This window comes from Melanerpes formicivorus, unplaced genomic scaffold (genome assembly GCF_026170545.1).
Source record: "Melanerpes formicivorus ecotype bairdi unplaced genomic scaffold, bMelFor1.0.p_v2 SCAF_2, whole genome shotgun sequence".
In the NCBI taxonomy this organism is placed as follows: domain Eukaryota; kingdom Metazoa; phylum Chordata; class Aves; order Piciformes; family Picidae; genus Melanerpes; species Melanerpes formicivorus.
The window spans coordinates 16,402,671-16,423,630 of NW_027142354.1; the positions used below are offsets into that span (position 1 = coordinate 16,402,671).

General features: G+C 37.6%; 1 protein-coding gene across 1 annotated transcript in view; it reads left to right on the forward strand.

The window, feature by feature from the left end:
* Positions 1-20,960, forward strand: part of SYNE1 (spectrin repeat containing nuclear envelope protein 1) — a 317,978-nt gene that overhangs the window by 158,777 nt on the left and 138,241 nt on the right. The window contains exons 61-76 of the mRNA XM_068151740.1: positions 30-185; positions 1,672-1,836; positions 3,323-3,495; positions 4,370-4,523; positions 4,688-4,831; positions 6,996-7,160; positions 7,965-8,282; positions 8,944-9,099; positions 10,503-10,673; positions 11,504-11,830; positions 12,965-13,117; positions 14,413-14,580; positions 15,580-15,756; positions 16,609-16,755; positions 18,006-18,131; positions 19,513-19,689. Of these exons, the coding sequence (XP_068007841.1) occupies positions 30-185; positions 1,672-1,836; positions 3,323-3,495; positions 4,370-4,523; positions 4,688-4,831; positions 6,996-7,160; positions 7,965-8,282; positions 8,944-9,099; positions 10,503-10,673; positions 11,504-11,830; positions 12,965-13,117; positions 14,413-14,580; positions 15,580-15,756; positions 16,609-16,755; positions 18,006-18,131; positions 19,513-19,689 (2,877 nt within the window). The remainder of the gene's footprint in view (positions 1-29; positions 186-1,671; positions 1,837-3,322; positions 3,496-4,369; positions 4,524-4,687; positions 4,832-6,995; positions 7,161-7,964; positions 8,283-8,943; positions 9,100-10,502; positions 10,674-11,503; positions 11,831-12,964; positions 13,118-14,412; positions 14,581-15,579; positions 15,757-16,608; positions 16,756-18,005; positions 18,132-19,512; positions 19,690-20,960) is intronic.

Consider the following 20,960-nt stretch of genomic DNA (forward strand, 5'->3'; position numbering starts at 1 on the left):
CCTAATATTTATGTGCTTGTGCTTTACAGTCTGTCCTTGAGGAAATAAGCTGCCACGAGCATCAGCTCAACAGGCTAAAAGAGAAAGCTCAGCAGCTGTTGGAAGAGCAATCTGTCAGCAAAAGCTTTATGCGCAGAGTGTCTCAGTTGTCTTCTCAATATCTTACTCTAAGCAATCTGACAAAGGTAATGCACCCAGTGTATGTGCATTTAAGCAGTTTGTTTCATGTATGTGGGGAAAAGAGACAAATGTGCAACACTGCAGTTGTCTGTCTTGTCTGCTCTGTGGTATTTCTGAGCTATATTGCCTTTCACACTGGCTTTAAATTGTGGGAAGGAAGACCCAGATAATTCCATGGATTGTCAGCAGAATGGAATTTCAGGCTTTTGTTGTGGTTGTGGATTTTTTTGGTGTGTTTTTGTTTGTTAATTTTATTTTTTTCAAAATGTGTTTTGATTAAAAAGTAAACCTCACAGACAGAGATCTCTTAGACTGCTTTTGAAGAATCAAGGGGAGATAAACCAAGCTCTAAAGCATCAGGCTAGGAACTGAGAGTTTAACCTAACTTTGTTTTGTGGAGGTGTGCTTGACACGCTTCACCATGTAATAGTTCTGCCGCCTCTATTGTGTAAGCAGGTAAGAAGGTCTTTGTGTAAGGATTGTGATTTTTCACAAAGTTCCAGTTATGAAGGAAGCTTGATACTGAATTAGGTTTATACCTACTGCAGTAATGAAAATACTTAAGGGTATAGAAAGTGTGTTATGGCATAGCAATTCAATTCAGAAAGCATTTGATCAATGGCTAGTTTGTTGACATGTATGACATGCTGAAAATTATTGTGTATCTGGCCGCATTACATTCTCATGTCTGCAAATCGAGCAAGGGAAGGCTGTAGTAGTTAGTAACGTTGGCTTATGTGGACAGAAGAAAATGTCAGGATAAGAAGGAGTCTGAGGCAGAGGATGCATATGATCCAGCTTGTGAGACAAGTCCTTAAATTCTTTGGATAGCTGTGGATGCTTGAGAAAGATCCCACTCAGTAAATTCCAAAGCCTGTTTCATCAGCTTGACTTCAGTTCTCTGTCATTGTGTGAAATACTCTACTCTGTATTCCTGTTCACCTCAGGCCTTTTAGCAATGTGCCTTGAGCATTTATTTTTGACCTGTATGAGTGTTAGTGGTTTTTTTCAAGAGATAAAAAACCAGTGGGAGTCATTGAGGAAAATGGGGCTTTTTCTTCTAGGTACAAAATAATGCTGCAGTGGTGTAGCTTCACAGTCTTAAATCTGTCTTGTGCATTGGCAGATTTCACAAATTATCTTCAGCTGCAACACTGAAATTGAGCTAAATTGTGATTTGCTGGATATTTAAGAAAATAGGAGATCAGAAAATTCTCACCTACTTTGGATGAAAGGAGACAGATGAAGATATAGAAAACAAAAGAAAAGATATTTTTGAAATTGTCATTTGTACATTGTGTTTGAACAACTTTTGTGTTTGTGTTTACAAAACTCATTCTGTGCTCAACTATGTGTACCTGTAGTTATGAATTTATGAAGAGAATTTCTGATTACTGTTTGTGAAATTTACTCTAAGAAGTCCATAAATTAGGTATGGGGTATAAGCAATCCTTAAAGAGCTGCTGTTGCTAATTGCTGTATGAATTGCAGGAGAAAGTTTCCAGAATGGATAGGGTTGTAGCAGAGCACCAGCAGTTCTCACACAGTGTCAAGGACCTCCAGGACTGGGTGGCTGATGCAGTTCACATGTTAGATTGCTACTGTCATCCCACTGCAGACAAGAGTGTTCTGGACAGCCGGATGTTAAAGCTAGAGGTATGGAAATGACAGACTCCAAAACCTGGTGGTTTTAGACCTGTAAGAGGAATGCAAATGTTGGACACTTTGCGTTAGTTGCATATTAGTGTAATGACTGTTGTTGTTCAGACGCTTGATTTTCATTTTACTGAAAAATAACTCTTTTTATATAGGAAAGAGTTAATTACTAGAAATTTTCTCTGCAAAGGATATAGGAACCTTTATTACATGGACAGCTGCATATATGCAAATTCTTGGAAAACTCAAAAGATCATAGAATCATAGAATTGATTTGGATGGAAAAGACTTCTAAGGTTATTGAGTCTAACTGTCAACCTAAGACCACCATGGCCATTATAATATGTCCTGAAGTGCCACATCCACATGTCTAGGCACGTGAACATGTCTAGGCACAATGGCTCCACTACCTCCATGGGCAACCTATTTGAATGTCCATGGACTCTTTCCTGTCAGGAAAGAAATTTTTCCTAACAGCCAATTTAAACCTTCCCTGGCACAATTTCAGGCCATTTCTTCTTATTCTATCACCTGATGCTATGGAGAAGAGGCTAACCCCAACCTCACTACAGCCTCCTCCAGACAAAAAAATCCTAGTTCCCTTAGCCACTCCTTATAAGATGTGTGGATGCTGAAAGTCAAATGAAAGAAGTAGGATATTCACTTTATTTCTTTAAAGTATTATTGCCTAGTTCTTGCAGGTGACATGGATGATTCAGAACAGATTTTCCTGTAATTGCTTTAAAATTGTGACAGTTAAGTAAATAGCATCTATTGATATACTGCACAAAAGGTGTTGAAGAGCAGTACTCAGAAAACTATACTTTTCATATTATTGATGTCTCAGATTTTGAGCCATGGACAAGTTCTCAAAGCATCAAAAATTTGTAGCAAAATTCTAAGATTATGTTTTGCCGCTTATCCTGTAGGTCTTCTCAGGTTCATGCTTTCAGGCTTTCCATGACTTTGCATAGTGATAGAATCCGTTAGTTTGCACTTGTGAAGCTATAAGAGATGGAGTTCCTAAGCTGATGTTGCTGATAATGAGTTTATGTGTTGGTACTTTTCTGTTGCAAATAGATTCTAGAGTTGTGGGACTGTATTTCAGTCCTGTGCAAGAGCTTTGTCGCATCTCATTTTCTCTATGAATGAATCCTCCTCTTTTCAATCTAAATGTCATTGCCATTGAATGTCAGCCATTCCACCTGAGAGTACCTTCTTGGTACACTGTAAATATTTGTGTAGATTCCATGAAAGCTTCTAAGTCAACTAAATTTTTTATTTCTAAATATTGTTTTTTAATGGCTTAAACCTACTCTTTCAAAGGCACTTTTTTTCATGTGAAGCCAAGCTGTGAACCGCACTGTCCTCTTCCAATTGACTCTGCAAGTTGCTCCATTTGTTCAGTACGTTTTATTGGTGAGCCTGTTAGTATTTTCATACCTAGTTAATGATAAAAGTTAAATAACATGTGCTGACTTTTTAGGGACTGCTAGCAGTGAAACAAGAAAAAGAAATTGAAATGAAAATTGTTCTTACAAGAGGAGAATCTGTTCTGCAAAATACTTCTCTGGAGGGAGTACCAGTGGTTGAAAAGCAGTTGCAAACTCTGAAGGACAGTTGGGCTTCTCTTCTATCTGCTTGTATCCAGTGCAAGAGGTAAAAAGGGTATGAGGTTCAGAATGACATTTAGCAATAAAGCACTGTCAAAATTTTTGGAAAGTTAATTTGCGAAGTTTTATTATTATATGTTTTACATTTTTATAAAATGTTTGCATGTGCCTAAAATTGCAGGTCTAGAGGCCTTGTGACATTTATTTAAAGTAGAAAACTGGGAGGAAATTTGAGGGATCTAATCTTTATTAACACTTCCTGTCAATATATTCTTAAAAGTGGATTCCATGTTCATAAATTTATTGCAAATTTTACTCTGAGTTGCGCTTTATGCCTTGAATTATTCTCATAACTGAGAAGAACTTACCGTGGACATAAATGGTTGACTTTGTCAAAGTCCTGCCTGTTTTTCCACTTGCTAGCATTTCAGAGAAGGTGCTGTCATTACAGTGTCCAGTAGTGATGCTCAGACTGATAGAATCCAAAAATGCGGGGAAAAAGCCCCAGTCTTTTTGGTGAAGCATCGCTGGTTGCTCCAATTTAAAACTGCAAAGGTAATTAAGCATTAGAAAGCAGCAACTTTTGGATGTATGCAGAGGGGCAGAAAATTTCTGATTCTGGATCTTATGCTTTCATTTGTATTTTATTTACTAAAGCTTGAACGTAATAGCTAGCTACATACCTTACAGACCTCCTTAATATTCCAAGTTTGGACAACTTAATATATCTTTATCAGTCAAACAGTGTTCCTAGTTAAAATTTGCTAGGTTACAGTACCTCTGTCTTGTACTGCTTAGCTTGTAGTATATAATTCTTACAAATACAGTATAAAATAACTGTATATTACTACATCTCAGTGCGTGAATAGTATGAGAATCTCCACTATCATAATGAATATATATATATTTTTTAATTGCAGTCAACTAGAAGGAGCTCTCTCCAAATGGACAAGTTACCAGGATGATGTTCGTCAGTTTTCCAGCTGGATGGATAAAGTAGAAACAACTATTAATGCTCCTGAAAGACAATATGCTGAACTGAGGGAAAAAACAGCTGCCCTCAGCAAAGCAAAGGTGTGTTTACTTTGCAACAAACCAGCAGCAAGTCCGTATCACCTTACTAGCCACGGAGTAGGGGGGTGGGGAAGGGCAAAAAGCTGAATAACTGCAAGGTTTGTTTGTGGTTTTATTTTAATGATGCTCATTCATAAATGTATCTTTCTCTTTCTGTTTTGCAGCTGCTCAGTGAAGAGGTATTGACTCACAGTAGTCTGTTGGAGACAATTGAAATGAAAGGAAGTGGGATGACTGAGCATTATGTCACTCAGCTTGAACTCCAGGACCTTCAGGAGCGGTATAAGTTTCTCAAAGACAGAACAAGGGTACAGTTTGTCTTGATAGCAATCCCTTTTGTTTTGTTGCCAACAAGGAGAAAGAGAAAGTATTTTCATTGATTATTTAGTTTACAGTTAAATGAATAAATGTTTGGGGTCATCTGTAAATTATTGTAATAGAAAATCATTACCATGATTTATTAATCTGTAATCCTGTATCACTGAGCTTCAGATCCCTTCATAAATGTTCTAAAAATCTAAATCTGAAAAGGTAATGAGGAATTCCATGACAAAAATCTCACCGACTTCACTGCAGATATGATTTTACCCATTGTGACTGCAAAGTTGGAAACACCTCAGAATCTACAATATTCATAAATGTATGTTTTGCAGCAAATGCAAGCAGTGGTCAGTTGGTTAATTCACAGCTGATTGACAAATGCAGAAAGTTATTGAACCACAAACCTTATTAGCAAGTAAACTGACTCAAATGTCAAAAGGGTCAGCATGGTAAGTACAGCATTCACTGATGAGTGTTAGTATCATAGCTGTGGAAAAACTTAGGGCATAGAGAAATAAAGGTCAAGTTGGGTTTTAGTGTCAGGTATAAACTAAAGAAGAAACGATAAGAAAACTGGTGAATTATTTAAAGCTAGGCGATTATTTCCAGTTAACCCAAATTCCTTTGTGGTAATTAAATAATGGACAGGCAAGTTTTCTTAATGACAACAGTGTAGTGAAATTGAATTTTGATGTCTTTGTCCTTTTGAAAAGACCAAAATTCATTTACTCCAAAACACAAGTGATTCACTCTCTTCCACAACCACAAACAATGCAATAAACTCCATTTTTTTTGGGCTTCCTGTAAATAAACTCATTCACATTTGCCAGAGAGATGAGTAAATCCTGATAAGTGCTAATGAGTACCTGGTATTCTGAAGTTCCTTTGACTTCTACTTTTTTTGTTCCTTGGAGCTATGCAGACCAATTCTATTTGCTCATTTTGAGCAACAGCATGGGAACAATAGCTGATAGTTTGCAGAGGCAAGAGCGCTGTACCTCTTCCCTCACTAACAAAAAAGCATCTCTTCTTTTTATTTCCACCTAATACCCCAGATGACTTTGGTCTTCCCCACTCCCAACTGCGTTCATGATGTTAAGTGACAAGAGCATGTTCGACTCTTAGAAAGAAATTCAAAGTTCAAAGCAAATAGCTGAGAAGTAAGGAATGTTCAAATCCTTTAATAATCTGGCCAGATGGGAAACCTGACAAGCTTCTCCAAAGATTTGTGGCTTAAGTATGAGCAGACCAAGGCCTGTAATTCCTTGTAGCCACTCCAAGAGGCAAGAGAACTCAGATAATTCTTTCTCTTTTCCCATTCCTGGGCATGGACAGACCTTGTAAAAGATTGCTAACACTCCTCTTTTCTTCCTTCCTTGCTCTACCCAGACCTGTTAAAAATAAGTGATGCAGACAGTACACTCATGTCTGCTGTTTATGAAAGTGCTTTTCTTTTATGTAGCCTGCTGCCATCTGAACTTGATTCCCTATTCTCATCATTTGTCAGAGGATGTGAAATACATATAGAATACTTTCTTTGCACTTAGATGAGTTTTGTGCTACTATATGACACCTTTCCTGCTGTACACCAAGTACAGTAAAATTTTAGTGCTGGATTGTGAAATTATTGTAACTGGCTCACCCACATAACCAGAAAACTTGCTGTCTGTTCTCTGTGCTCTGTAAGATCTGCCTGCAGCAGGCTTGGGAAGTCTTTAAACCTAAAAATACCAGATACTCTTAATAGAAAATTATTATTCCATTGGCAAAAAAATTAATGTGAAGGGGAAAAAAAAGCAATTTCTGAGCTGATACTATTATTAATCACTCCAGTAAAGTTTATTTAAATTGATATTGAAATTAAGATCTTTTGTTATTAGACAACAAGGTGTGATTTCTGATCAAAACTTTAGATCTCAGAAGTCACAAATTTTCACAAAGAATCTTTTAGTATAATTGTCTGTATCTTCACATTTGCACTTTCTTTCCCTGTAATTCATTGAACCATCCTGAGACTCAAATTACTCTTCAAATATGAGAAATCTCAGCATCAAAATTTTTCCCTTGATCAAAGTCCAGGTTTTATGTTTTCTTGGTTTGATGATATGCTAAGGTATATTATATATACATATATCACATTTTAACAATCAGGAGGCAGTAGCAAAAGCTGAAGGACTGCTTAACTTGCATGAAGAGTACCAAAGAAATCTGAAGGCCTTTGAAGTATGGCTGGAGAAAGAACAGGAAAAACTTGACTGTTTATCACATCTTGATGGTGATGCCCAGAAACAGGAGGCAACGCTCCGAGATTTACAGGTACATAATGTGTGACACCCTAAGTAAGAAAAGTAATTTTAAAAGCTAATAGTAAAAATAACTGAATAATATTAATTACCAGACCAAAAAAAGAGAAAGCATCTTGTTTTCATCTCGACAGTGGCTTGGAATCACAGTTTATATATAAACCCTTTGTTGTTCAAAAGTGGTTCCAGTAAAGTCAGTGGAAACATTGTTGTTCATTACCAGAAAGAAATGTCAAGTATTCTTGCAAGTACTGAATTTGTTTTGGATATTGGCCTGCCTCTTCTTTTCCCTGCATTTCATAAATATCAAAAGCATTCTTTTCAGTGGGTTTTCATGCTCTTCTGCTTACAGAAGATATATGTCTACTTTCAGACTTCTAGTCCTGAAGGCCAGCTCTCATGGTGAAGTGTGAAGACTTACTGAAACACTTAAGTGTCAGTGAAGACTGAACCTATAGTACTTCAGTAATTTCTCAGTTTGATTTTAAGCTGATTTAAAATGTCTGTTGTTGCTAATGTTTTAGAACTGATGATAAACTTAGCAAAAGGGGAAAGAATTTAATATGTGCTTTTCCAGTATTTTTCTCAAATTCACTTGTCAGTGATATTCAGTTTGCTTTGTGAGTGAGCGTGCCATCATAAGTGTTAGGAGAGACAGTGCAATGCATGTTCAACCTTAGATAACCAAAGGGAGTGTCTGGATAATGTGAGGCAACTGCTTTTGTGCTTTTGTCTTAAGTAGAACCAAGGCTTTGTTTGACATGTGCAAATTAAAGCTGTTAATGTAGGGTACATATCCATACCTCTGCCTTTACAGGAGCTGCAGGTCCACTGTGCAGAAGGACAGGCTTTATTGAATGCTGCTGTCCATGCCAGAGAGGAGGTAATTCCCTGGGGTATTCCCCAGGTAGAAGACCGAGCTTTGGAATCCTTACGGCAGGATTGGCAAGTTTATCAGCACAGGCTTTCTGAAGCAAGAAGCCAATTAAATGCCACTGTGAGCAGGTTAAGGTTGATGGAGAAAAAAATTCAGAAGGTTAATGACTGGCTAACAGACCTAGAGGAGAAAGTTGCTATCAGGACTGGGAGGAAGTCTGATAGAGCAACAAAGGAGTTGCAGCTTCAACAAATGAAGGTAAAAAATATAGCTAAGGCATTCCTTAAAATACTATATAATATTTCCAAATCAGTTCCTGGTTACACTGTGATAACAACAGGAAACATTGCAGTATTTACTGAGTTGGTGCCTAGAACAGTGAATCAAAGACAGCTCTTTTTGCTTTCTGGGTACAGATTTCTTTCATTTTACTGGTAGAAGTATAGCTTTAGCAATGTTGAAACCGTATAGGGAGATATGGAATTCATATGCTCTGAAGTGGGAAAGTGATAATGAATAAAATGTGGCCATGTGTCTGGTGTTTTTGCTGTGTTCATGTAGTAATTTTCCTTTAGTCACAGCAAGAAGACATGGCTCTGAATAAATACAGGAACCAGATTTGAAGAGATTCAAGATTACAATTTACAGTCATCTTTTAAAATTCAGTCACCTTGAGCAAATTCTGTGGGAAGTCCAAGTTTCATCTCTGTTATTATTTGCTGAAGGGATGAAGTATTATATCTATTATAATAAAATGCAGTCAGTCCATATGATATGATACAACTTCCAGCATATTTGTTACATTTACAACTGTATATTTGGGTTTGTTTTCAATGATTTCCTGACTTAGTTACAAATAAATTATTGTGGTGAAGATGTTTTAATTTGTCATATAAACTGGAAAATGTCTTTGTCATAGAAGTGGCATAAAGAAATTACAATCTACAAGGATGATGTAGAGGAAGTTGGGGTATTGGCTCAGCAAATACTAGAGGAAAGTCTCACTACAAATAGAATGGGAAGCCAGGCTACGCAGCTTACATCTCGCTACCAAACACTACTTCTTCATGTCTTGGTAAGTAAAGAAAGTTAATTTATTCTAACATCATAACTTGCTGGTTAAGAAGCAAATATAAACACATTTTCTTAACTAGCCTTTATTAGAGTTCATTCATTACTGCAGATTCAATAATATAATATTCACATATGTTCATATGTGTTCATACATAGACACACACATACAAGCTAGGGTTGGAGTGGCTGGAGAGCAGCCAGGCAGAAAGGGACCTGAGGGTACTGTTGACAGCTGGTTGAACATGAGCCAGCAGTGTGCCCAGGTGGCCAAGAAGGCCAATGGCATCCTGGCCTGCATCAGGAATAGTGTGGCCAGCAGGAGCAGGGAAGTCATTCTGCCCCTGTACTCTGCACTGGTTAGGCCACACCTTGAGAGTGTCCAGTTATGGGCCCTTCAGTTTAAGAAGGACATTGAGACACTTGACCATGTCCAGAGAAGGGCAACATCTGGTGAGAGGCCTTGAGCACAAGCCCTGAGAGGAGAGGCTGAGGGAGCTGGGATTGTTTCGCCTGGAGAAGAGGAGTCTCAGGGGAGACGTTATTGCTTTCTACAACCACCTGAAAGGAGGTTGTAGCTATGTGGGGGTTGGTCTCTTCTCCCAAGCAACCAGCACCAGAACAAGAGGACATACAGTTTCAATCTGCACCTGGGGAAGTTTAAGTTTGTGATGAGGAGAAAGTTCTTCACAGACAGCGTGATTGCCCATTGGAATGGGCTGCACAGGGAGGTGGTGGAGTCCCGGTCCCTGGAGGTGTTCAAAAAAGGATTGAACATGGCGCTTGGAGCCATGGTTTATTTGTCATGAGGTGTTAGGTATTAGATTATAGGTTGGACTTGATGATCTCTGAGGTCTTTTCCAGCCTGGTTGATTCTATGATTCTAAGTAGATTTCATTAGAGCACAGTAATTGGGATGATGCCTGTTCAAAAATCTTCAGTGTTAATCAGATGTTACTGCTTTTTTTAGCAGTTGCAGGAGACAGATTCAGAACTGGGTGTGTTTTGAATGTTAAACAACCTTTAGAGAAATGTTTTCATGTTACCATTGAAACTCATGGGTAAAGTGAAAATTTGAATTGATAAGGTACAGCCTTCAGGCTGCTTTAAGTATTGTCTCATAGTGCCATAATCACAAGTCACAATTCAAATTTCAAACTATAAGCACATTTTTCAGTGTTTAGCTTTAACTCAACTTTAACACTATCAAGTTGCTATAGGTAGACTCTGACAAGACTAGTGAGAATTATACACTAGGTCTGAAAGAACTCAAAACCTATGTGTTTAATCCTAGAATATCAGGGTTTATTAATAAATAGCAATTTATTGCTGTCTTTAGCCAGTAGCGCTGATAAAAAATCTAGGTGATCCTTATTTCCTTCCCCTACCTTCCATATTTGTTTCAAGGAGCAAATAAAGTTTCTGGAAGAAGAAATACGCTGTATGGAGGAGTCAGAATTGGCTTTTAGTGCTTACACAAATTGGTACGGAGCTACAAACAAGAACTTCAGGAATGTGATCACCAAGTTTGACGTGGTTGATAAAACAGCAATGGACAAAAAAGTACAGAAACTAGAGGTACAGCTTCCTTTGAATGCAATTTTTGTTTCTGCTCACCAAACAGAATCTATATTTTAATATGGATTTGAACAGCTGCTCAAAATTCACCTGGTCCAGAGATCACCCAGTATAATTTTTATGCCATGCATGCACGCGATCAGTTTGGTTGTTGAGGTTATGAGCAATTCTAAGTAATGTAATCCTACCCTTCTGTAAGGCATGTATGGTTATGTTTTGGTTTAGATTAAAATGTCGAATAAATTCCCTTTGCAAGGCTTCTTGTCATGTATATTTTATACCAGTTTGCACTGTGGCAAGAAGTGCTTCCTATTTCTTCTCATTGAAATAACTCAGTAGTAGAACTCACATGTCATCTCAGAGTTGTAAATTAGTTTTTCCTGTGTCCTGCAAGTTGGACTCGATGATCTTTGAGGTCTCTTCCAACCTTAGGAATACTGAAATACTGAAACATATTAGGAGGAACTTTTCGTCTATTCCAGACTTTGGAGTACAAATCCTCTTCTGATGGCCCTCATTTTCTGTTTATCTTCACAAACTCAGTGCATAACAGAATTATTTCTTTCTTGTATTCCTTGTAGTCTGCCGTATTGTAACTCCAGGGAATTTTGTCATGAAAAGTCCTTTCAGTTTCCCTAGCAATTCATTCAGTGTCCTCACAAGAATTTAAAAATAAATGAGTAAAATTGTTAGCTTCTCACTCTTAATACAACTATGGCAAATAAAACAAAAAAAAGCTAATAAAGAAAAAAACACCAAACAAACAAAAAAATACCCACAAAAGGGAAGGGATTGCGTACTTTTTCTGTTAACCAACACTTGTTTCACAGCTGCTGTTGAGTGATATGGACATAGGCCACAGTCTACTGAAATCTGCCCGTGAGAAGGGGGAGAGAGCTATAAAGTATATGGAGGACAATGAAGTTGATGAGTTAAGAAAAGAAATTGAAGGTCACATGGCACAGCTTGAAGAGCTGGCTGGGTCCATCAGGAAGGAGCACATGACTTCAGAGAAGTGCCTTCAGCTGGCAAAGGAGTTCTCAGACAAGTACAAAGCACAGACTCAGTGGGTCTTGGAGTACCAAGCCATGCTACATGCTCCAGTGGAGCCAAAGAGTGAACTTTATGAAAAGAAGGCCCAACTGTCAAAATACAAGGTAAAAAGGGGTTACATCATTGTAGTATTGAATCAGTTTTGACCTAGAGACTTGCAATAAGTCTTCTATCCAGATGTCTAAGTTTCATCAATAAATGTGCGTGGTACCTCTGCTTTGGATGTCCAAATCATCTAAGTGAAAATGTGCATGATACCTGCATTTACAAACCAGAGCAAACACCTGGATTTTAATGAAGGGCTAGTTTGGATTTTTTTTCCAGCCATAATAATGACTAGAAAAAAAATAAACAACAAACTTCATTGCTTCTCTTAATGATGTTTGTGTAAAATACTTCAGGATTACAGATGTTTGAGAAGATGTGTAGTAGGTATAGCTGAGATAGACCTAACTTTCACCATGGAAACCCATGTAGTGGTGTGCTTTATGTTTGCAGCTATGTTTGCTGGGGTCTGCGGTGTCAGGTTGGACTCGATGATCCTCGAGGTCCTTTCCAACCTAAGTGATACTGTGATACTGTGATACTAAAACAGTGTTGCTAACAAACCAGTATTTTGGTTGTTGCTAAGCAGTACCTGCACACCATCAAGGCTTTCTCTCTAAAACTGTCCTCTAGCTCTCACCAGCTTCAGTACTCAAAGTCAAACATTAAAGCTGTGTGCTTGTTTCCTACGCATTTGGGAAACTGGTATCTCACTATCATTTGGTTGATGCTGGCATGTGCTGTGGTATCAGCCCATGACACGATGTAACAGGTCAGATTGCCTGCTCTTGAGGGTATATGCACTTGTTTGTATTTTGTATCATTAAGGGGGTACTTTTGATGATGCTTTCCCACCTATTTACAGAGTTTCTTTCTCTGAGCGGAGTTTCTTCATCTCCAGTGCTTGCATCTTGTGTCTTCATGCATATTAGCTCCCTTTCCTTCACCAGCTCCCAATTATCAGCTGTACTGCTACCCATTCACAAAAGGAGCAATTGCTTTTAGATGCCTGCAAAGCAGTAATTTCAAAGCATGGCTGAGAAACATAGTCTTCCACTGGTAGCAAAGCTCTTCTTCTCTAGAGAGGGTCATATATACCATGATAGAAGGCTGTCCTTCAAAACAGGAGGAGTTAGTGAAATACCTATTCAACACTGAAGACGTATGTATATTAATTTTTGCTTGCATTGTAGTCCATACAGCAGACTGTTCTGTCCCATGAACCTTCAATAAAGTCAGTGATTGAAAAGGGAGAAGCACTTTTTGATGTGGTGAATGATGTGACTCTAAAGGACAACATTCAAGACCTTCTGAGCAGTTACCAGGAACTCTGCAGCACAGCAAAGGTAAAATGTCAGGAAGAGAGCTATAGGTTCTTTGGATTTTCAATAACTTTTCCTTCTCTATGATGTTGACTTCTTGTTTCATGTTGTAATGTCACACCCTCTATAGAGCCAGTTAGATATATATTTTTTTTCTTTGTTTGAGAGATGGGGGTATTCTTGAATATGGAGAAACTTCTACCTAAACAAATGTAAGAGCAGCTGAAATGAATTTTGAGTGTGACAGGCGATGTGTTTGTAGCACTAAGGGGAGATAGATCACTGAGTACTTTGTGCTATGGTTACTATTGGAATTGCCTTGAACAACTTTCTAGATACATTGTTTCTTGAAAGGATAAGATGCCCTTAAATTTTACCATTTTGTGTTTTATTTCTGCTGGATGTAGCCCAATTTAATCTAATTTAATTGTTGAATGGAAGTCACTAGAGAAAATTAACTGCAACATGGCCAAAATTTAATTCAGCACTGGTATTATTAATTAACACTGATTTGTTAGTCCACATGTGTGTAGTACTTTGAAAGATCTAATACTTCTAAGTACATCCTAAAGTATGATTATTCCTAAAGCTTTTAATAGCTTATACTTCTAACAAGGATAAGCTCTGCAAGCCATATTAGTACTTATGTTTGACCTAAGCACCTTGAGCTGCCAGTCCATCCACCAATAGGTGGTGTCTGTTGTTGTGGGGTTTTTTGTTTGTTTTGTTTCACAGTGGATTTTTAGTTTACAGTCGTTCTTCTGGCCTGTACCACAAAACTTCCATCTGTTGCATTGGATCTAGTGTTGATGACTTAAATGTAGATAAGCTTATATTAAAAAAAAAACAAAGCACCACAAACAAGAACTTTGAAAGAATACATCCGTTTTAACTTAATATGAACATTCTTAGATTGCCTACTACAATCACAGGCAATATATTCATACAAAGGCTGTAAACAGCGGGAATACAACTGTAACATTTGGTGGGTCATGAGCAGTTTCTCAAAGTAAGTAAGGAGATCCTCAGTGTCTTCCTCAGTCTTCAAAATATGGGTGTGTGTTTTTTTTTTCTGGAATGAAAATACTGCTCAGTCAGTACCACATTGTTTATTCACACAAGTAATCTCTTTGATGTTTTACTTAATAGTCTAATTATTTTCAAGTCTCTCAAAGAAACATACATTTCAAAGATAATTCTCCTCCTGTGCTTTCAAGGTATTTGTGTGGGTTTTTTTTCTGTTGGTTTTTGGTTTTTTTTTTTTTCATTATTCTTACAATTTCTCAAATATTTAATTTTGGTTATTGTGGATCCTGCAGGTATATGTTGAAACCTTAGAAGTTAAAGTAAAAGAACATGAAGATTACAATAGTGATTTGCAAGAAGGGGAGAAATGGTTATTACATATGTCCAGCAGGCTGGTCAGCCCTGACCTCATGGAGAGTAACAGTCTGGAAATAATTACTCAACAACTAGCTAATCACAAGGTGGGTTTGCTATTGGGTAAATTTTCTGTATCCAATAAACCAGAAGTTTTCTTCTCTGCTTCTCTATCTCTATTGTAGACCTCTAGTCTATTTGTCACTCACCTCCTTTATCTCTCTTATTGCTGTCTAAATAATCATCAGTATGATTAATGCAGTTAACAAATCTACATTGTTTTGTTAGTACTGTTTCCTGAATGAGAGTGCATCTGCACAAGAGCTTTTGTGTAAACTGATCTAAATTCTGTGCCACATTTTTTCTGAAGTGTCTCAGGAAACAGACCACAAAAAGCAGATTAGCTTAATTTTAGTCCTAAGGTGTTTTTTGCTCTGGTACTTTTGAGGATTAAAAAATACCTTAAATTTTCATACTATTTTCATTTTAATTCCCACCACCACCACCACCTTTGTCAACTTGTAACATTTCTTCCATCAACATATTGTTAGGGTTGCTATTAATGCTAATTCACTACATTGATAACCAGTGCTTTCTAGAAGATAAAGATAAAATCCAACCCTCCCCATCACTCCCTGAAACAGATTCCAAGAGTGAATTCTGAAATCTAACTCATTGTGATCAGTGTGTATTATTCTTTAAGTAACCTCCATAGACTCAAATTTGGTTCCACTGAAGTCAGTGGAAAGAACTGTCGACAGCAAACAAGCTTATGGAATAATTGATGATTCAGCATCAGATTTTTAGTACTCATTATTAGACAGAAAAGGTGGTGGGGCCCTAGAGAGCACACAAAAGAGAGTAAAGGGTCATCATGAGGCATGAGCATTTAATGCTTGCACTGATCTATGTACAGACTTTTGACAATGTTTTTACGGTTAATATGCATTCTAATAGCTTGGCTGTAACAATACACCCTGTTTGCAACATTTTTCAAAATCTGAAGATGAAGACTGTTTAAAGAAAAAAAGGGGTGGGGGGGGAAGGAGCTAATTTAAAAAGCAAAACATTTTAAGTTTAACATTTCTTAAAAATTACTTTCTTAGGCTATCATGGAAGAAATTGCAGGATTTGAGGATCGTTTGAACAACCTTAAGAGTAAAGGTGATTATTTAATCAATCAATGCACAGAACATCTTCAAGCAAAATTTAAGCAGAATGTACAAAGTCAACTTCAGGGGACAAAGGACAGCTATTCTGCCATATGTAGCACGGCCCAAAGAGTAAGTCTTGCTTCTGAAATGTTTTAATATCATTTAAGAATAAAATACTTTGTTATTTCTAGAAGTGCTTGTATCTTTAAATGGTTTAAACTTTCTACTGTTTCCATTTAGATGGAGACTGCAGGTTGCTCCTGTAGTACTTCATTACTGTGCTACAGTTGAATTCCTTGTGATCCAAATGTTGCCTTGGAGACAGTGAAAGTAGCTGCCTATCAGTTTTTGCCTTAATCTGTCAACAGACTCCATACCTTCATGTTACACTAGCTTCTGAGCAGCTGCAGCAAAGAAGTTAGAACTAATCCTACTTCAAAAACTAGGGAGTGGATTGTACTCAGTGTCAGGAGTGTGCATATGTACATAGCACACACATAGGTCCTAATTATGTAGTAGGAAATACTGTCTCTCTTAGTAAAACCAGAATATACAGCTAAGAGGGGCTAACTGGGTCATTCTGTTAATCCAATTAGCAGATCAAGACACCATAATCTATAAAAACCCAACAAACCAAACAAAGCCTTAAAAAGTAGACACCGTAGTAAGATTTGCAGAGGTAGGTAAAACCTCACACTAGATCAATGGTAAAATGTTGAACAAGAATATAGAAATAAGGGTCAGTGCTTTTCATTTCCATCTTTAGTTTTTTCTTTTCAGAAGCTGTGCCTTAGCTATTGCCCACAAATTAGCAAGATGCAGTGCAAGCTAAAGGAGCTTTCAACTCTTGATACTTTTATGTGCAAGAGCTAAAATAACCGCAGTCTTAATAATTCTGGTTTAACTACAGTATTCAGGGTGGGAGAAGGGAGTCAATAGTTGTGTTTGAAAATGTGGTGACCTTACAAAATACTTCTTTAGGTATACCAAAGTCTGGAACATGAACTCCAGAAGCATGTCAATCATCAGGATACCTTACAACAGTGTCAGACATGGTTGACTACTGTGCAGTCAGAGCTAAAGCCAACTACATGGCCACCTTTCAGCCTGACAGATGCAGTGAAACAGGTAAGAGTTCAGCACTTGAAAGTGATCAGTTATGTTTAATGAGGTGAGTTCAGGTAAGAGATTTATATTAATAGAAATTATATACTCTGTCTGACCACCTCAGAGGGCTGTGTAGTATTCACAGCTCCAAAAGGAATACCTTGAATGAAAAATAACAGCAGATGAAAAATCACATAGGGTTTTTGCAAACTCTGCTTAATGCTCAGAAATATGTTACCTGATGAAAGGTTGGCTAATTAGACAAACCTGCTCATATACTCCACAGATGTATCTAGCAGAGAGGTTATGTCTTTGTGCATGTCTTGTTGCCTATCTGTCTGCTAATGTTCTCATATGAGACCTGCTTTCATTGTGCCATGGGCACAGACTCTGCTATCAGACAATGAAAACAATTTTTCAACTTGAAGAGCATAGAACTGCTTGTAGCCCACATTAGCCATTAAGAATGGTTTCTTTGTTTCTTGATTATTTTTAGTAACTTAATGTATTTTACATTGGGTTTGTACCTCGTTTTCAAGGGGAGAGCAGCAGGTAATAGTGGAGCCAGGGGGTGGGGGGGTGTGGACAGTGGGGCAGCAATTTCCCAATGACATGCAGAACTGCAGCTCACAAGTGAGAAGAGCAGAGTCCCCCTGGTGTCAGCCACCATCTGGTGATCACCAGGCTAGTCTGTAGGGACATGGTCAGTTCTAGATGGAGGCATGAGGTCAGAGCAGCAAAGCAAGGCCAGGAGGATAAGTCAGACACACCTTCACCTGTAGTGTAGCTCAGGTGAGGTTTGTAGGTGGGTGAGGTGAGCTTCCATGGAAAATATCAAGAGTAAGAACTGTAAATTGTGTCATGATGTCAGATCTTGGCAGTTGTAGATTGAAAGAGATTTGGAGGGTGTGGGAAAACATGTCATTAGGTTGGTTTCCCCGTGATCTCTCAGACATTGGAGAATTTTACAGGTATAGGAAGATGGCACTTTAATAATTCACCTGAGGAAAGTAAATCACCTTGTTGAAACCATGTGTATCTGTCCAGTTCTTTATTAAGAAAGAAATAAGCTAGGTAATGCATGTCAGTAAGCCCTTTGATACTTGAATCCTAAGTTTTTGAGCAGCCTTACACTATTTTATGAAGTATGTCTATGTTTCATCTTCTGGAAATAAGCTAAACAAACAAAAAAACGTAAAATGCACAATTATAATGAAGTAAGAGATTATTTTCACAGTCTCAGAGTTTATTCGAGGATTGTCTTTCCTCAGGTAAAACGTTTCCGGGCTCTGCAGGAACAGGCCAATACATACTTGGATCTTCTCTGCTCCATGTGCGACCTGTCTGATGCCACAGTGAAGAGTACAGCAGCAGATATCCAACAAACAAAGCAAACGGTACAAGATAACCGCATCAACCCACTTTTAATCCTATTTAGAGCTTTAAATGCCTCATCTAGCCTCTTTTAAAAAGGTCATCTTGGGTAATGGTTTAATGAAACGTCATCTTACTTTCAGCTTAAATATTTCTCTTAGAAATAGTTTCCTTCTTTTTCTGCCCTTCTTTTTTTTTTTTTTTTTTAATTATTCTTTAATTAAATCCGCACATTGCCATCCTGATAGCAATACAAAGATATACAACGAAGGTTGCTAAAGGTACTTGAGCCATTTTGCAAGATGTTTGTCTAAGGCCACAGAAATATTCATGGGAGAAAACCTGTTGCGAATGATGTGTTTTCATAGAACACAGTTCAGTCTGTTCTTCTGTGTATTGTCTTAAAGCTTAGCCATATTTTACTGTTATTATTGATGTTCTTATTAGGGTATACTAATATATTAATTATAGCATATTAATTTGTAAAAGCATACCTCAAAGTAGCTTAACACTTGGGTTTAGAATAAAATTATAAATATAGGCTATTAGTAAAGAAACATTATGAGCATTCCTGTTGTTGTAAGCATGCAAAGTTTAGTTTCACATACACCCATGGCAAAGTGTTTGAAACTACTCCTACCAAGAGCAGAATATTAATATATACCTTAACAGTATTCCGTACCAGAGAAGCAAATTGTGTAAATCCAAGTAATCCATTAAAAAACAAAAGAGCAGTCCAAACTTTGAATAGCTAAAAAAAAAATAATAATCCAAATCTTCAGAATAAGATTCACCTTTTATATGTTAAGTACTGAAACATTTTTAAGAAATCACAGAAGGTACAGTGCTGAGATGTGTTAAGCTGGTTGAGTGTCTGAACCTTAAAAACACCCTACTGCTCTACTTGGAGCAAAAGTAGCTGTGTGGCTATTGGTTTAAGGTGATTGATGGGCTCAGACATGTAAGCATTCCTCTTACTGGCATCGTACAAAAAGCATATAGGCCAACTAAGTAATAAAAGTGTTTAGTGAACCTTTTCTTTGGTCTTGCATAGGCATGTATAGTGCAGTCCAGCAATATTCTTGGCATGCAGTGGACTAAATTATACAGTTAATTTAAGCTTTAACAGAAGATTTAGAACAATCTGAAATAGACACAGTTAGCCATACTTGACTTATTGCAAGTGTATTATAATTTTTAATTTTTCCCCTCAGATTTCCTTTCATAGGTCTGATTTTTATGACTTTTTAAGGTTAAGATTCTCTTTGTGGGTAGTATTAGCTCACTCAGAATCTAATGCAGAAACTAACTTTAGTGCTCAGAGGAAGAACGGCAATCATCCTCCATTCTCCAAAAATAGATGCATTAAAGCATTCCTATTCCTTTTCATTTCTTTTCCTCTAGATTGAGCAACAGATAATGCACTCGCAGTATTTGGCTCAAGGTTGGGAAGATATCAAACAAATGAAAGCTGAGCTCTGGATATGTTTCCAGGATGCAGATCAACAACTACAGAATTTGAAAAGGAGACGAGCAGAGTTGGAGCTAAACGTTGCCCAGAATATGGTAGTCCAGGTTAAGGTAAGGAGACTTTGAGTTAAGAACCAGATGGTAAGGAAGAATTTAATCCTGTGGCTGATACTATTATAATCCACATTATATGGACATATTGCACAGAATTGCTAATACGCTCTAAGCAAGAGCAGAGATAAACAGAGGGGAGTTTGCTTATTATTGCCCGGGGAGGTGGTGGAGTCGCCATTGCTGGAGGTGTTCAGGAGGAGACTTGACAGGGTGCTTGGTTGCATGGTTTAGTTGGTTGAGTGGTGTTGGATGATAGGTTGGACACGATGATCTTGAAGGTCTCTTCCAACCTGGTCTGGTCTGGTCTATTCTATTCTAGTCTATTCTTGATACAGGGTGACACAGAAAGCAGAACACTGTAGTTGGATGTGTTTCTGATTTTGTTTTGTTGGGTTTTTTTTAACAATAGACAATTTTCAGCCTACTGTCCTCAATTGACATTGCTTTGAATAGGCTAATTGCTGATCACAGTGGACCTGAAGATTATTTCTGCAACTGGTGCTTGCTAAGTTCTTTGATTTCAATACTTCTAAATTAATTCAGTCTCTTTCAAAACTAGTTGAGGAAGCTACTCGATGTTACTTGAGAGTGGGTATAATGGAAAACAAATTTAATTTATCCTAAAAAATGAAACAAGTGCAGAGTTTTGCTCATTCTTCCAGAAGAGAGAATTTTAATGTCCATTCTACACACACTGAAAACATCAGTAACAAGTAGAAACAGAAAACCAGATGACTTCTTTATTAAATGATCAAATGCTTGAGTTTTGCATTCTTGGTCTAGAATTTGCTTGTTCCTTTTATAGTATTCCAAGATCGGTGACAAGTAAGCAGTGCTTCCTATTTGTACCTATTTTACATAAGTGCTTGAAAAAAAAAAAGTCATAGCCCTTGAGGATACCTTTAGGAGCATGTGGACTGAAAGCTCTTACACCTAGCTATTCTTAGAGTCTAGAAAGAAGCAGGAGTCTGTACCTTATCACTGTTTCAGTCAGGAATTTTGGATTACTATGAAAGGCAGTCACATGCTTTACTGTTAGATGTGGCACAATATGGTAAAGATAGGTGCATAACTCCATTTGAAACAGTCACAAATTGAAATGAGACAGAGCAGGGCTCTAGCATCTTTTCTTCAGGAAAACGGTTTGACCAGATGATCTTTTGAGGTCCCTTCCAACCTCTAATACACTGTGATAGGACTCCTACCAAGCCTAAGGAAAAACACATTTTCCCAGCCAAGTGCTGAAGCAGGGTATGGTAGTTTAGTTG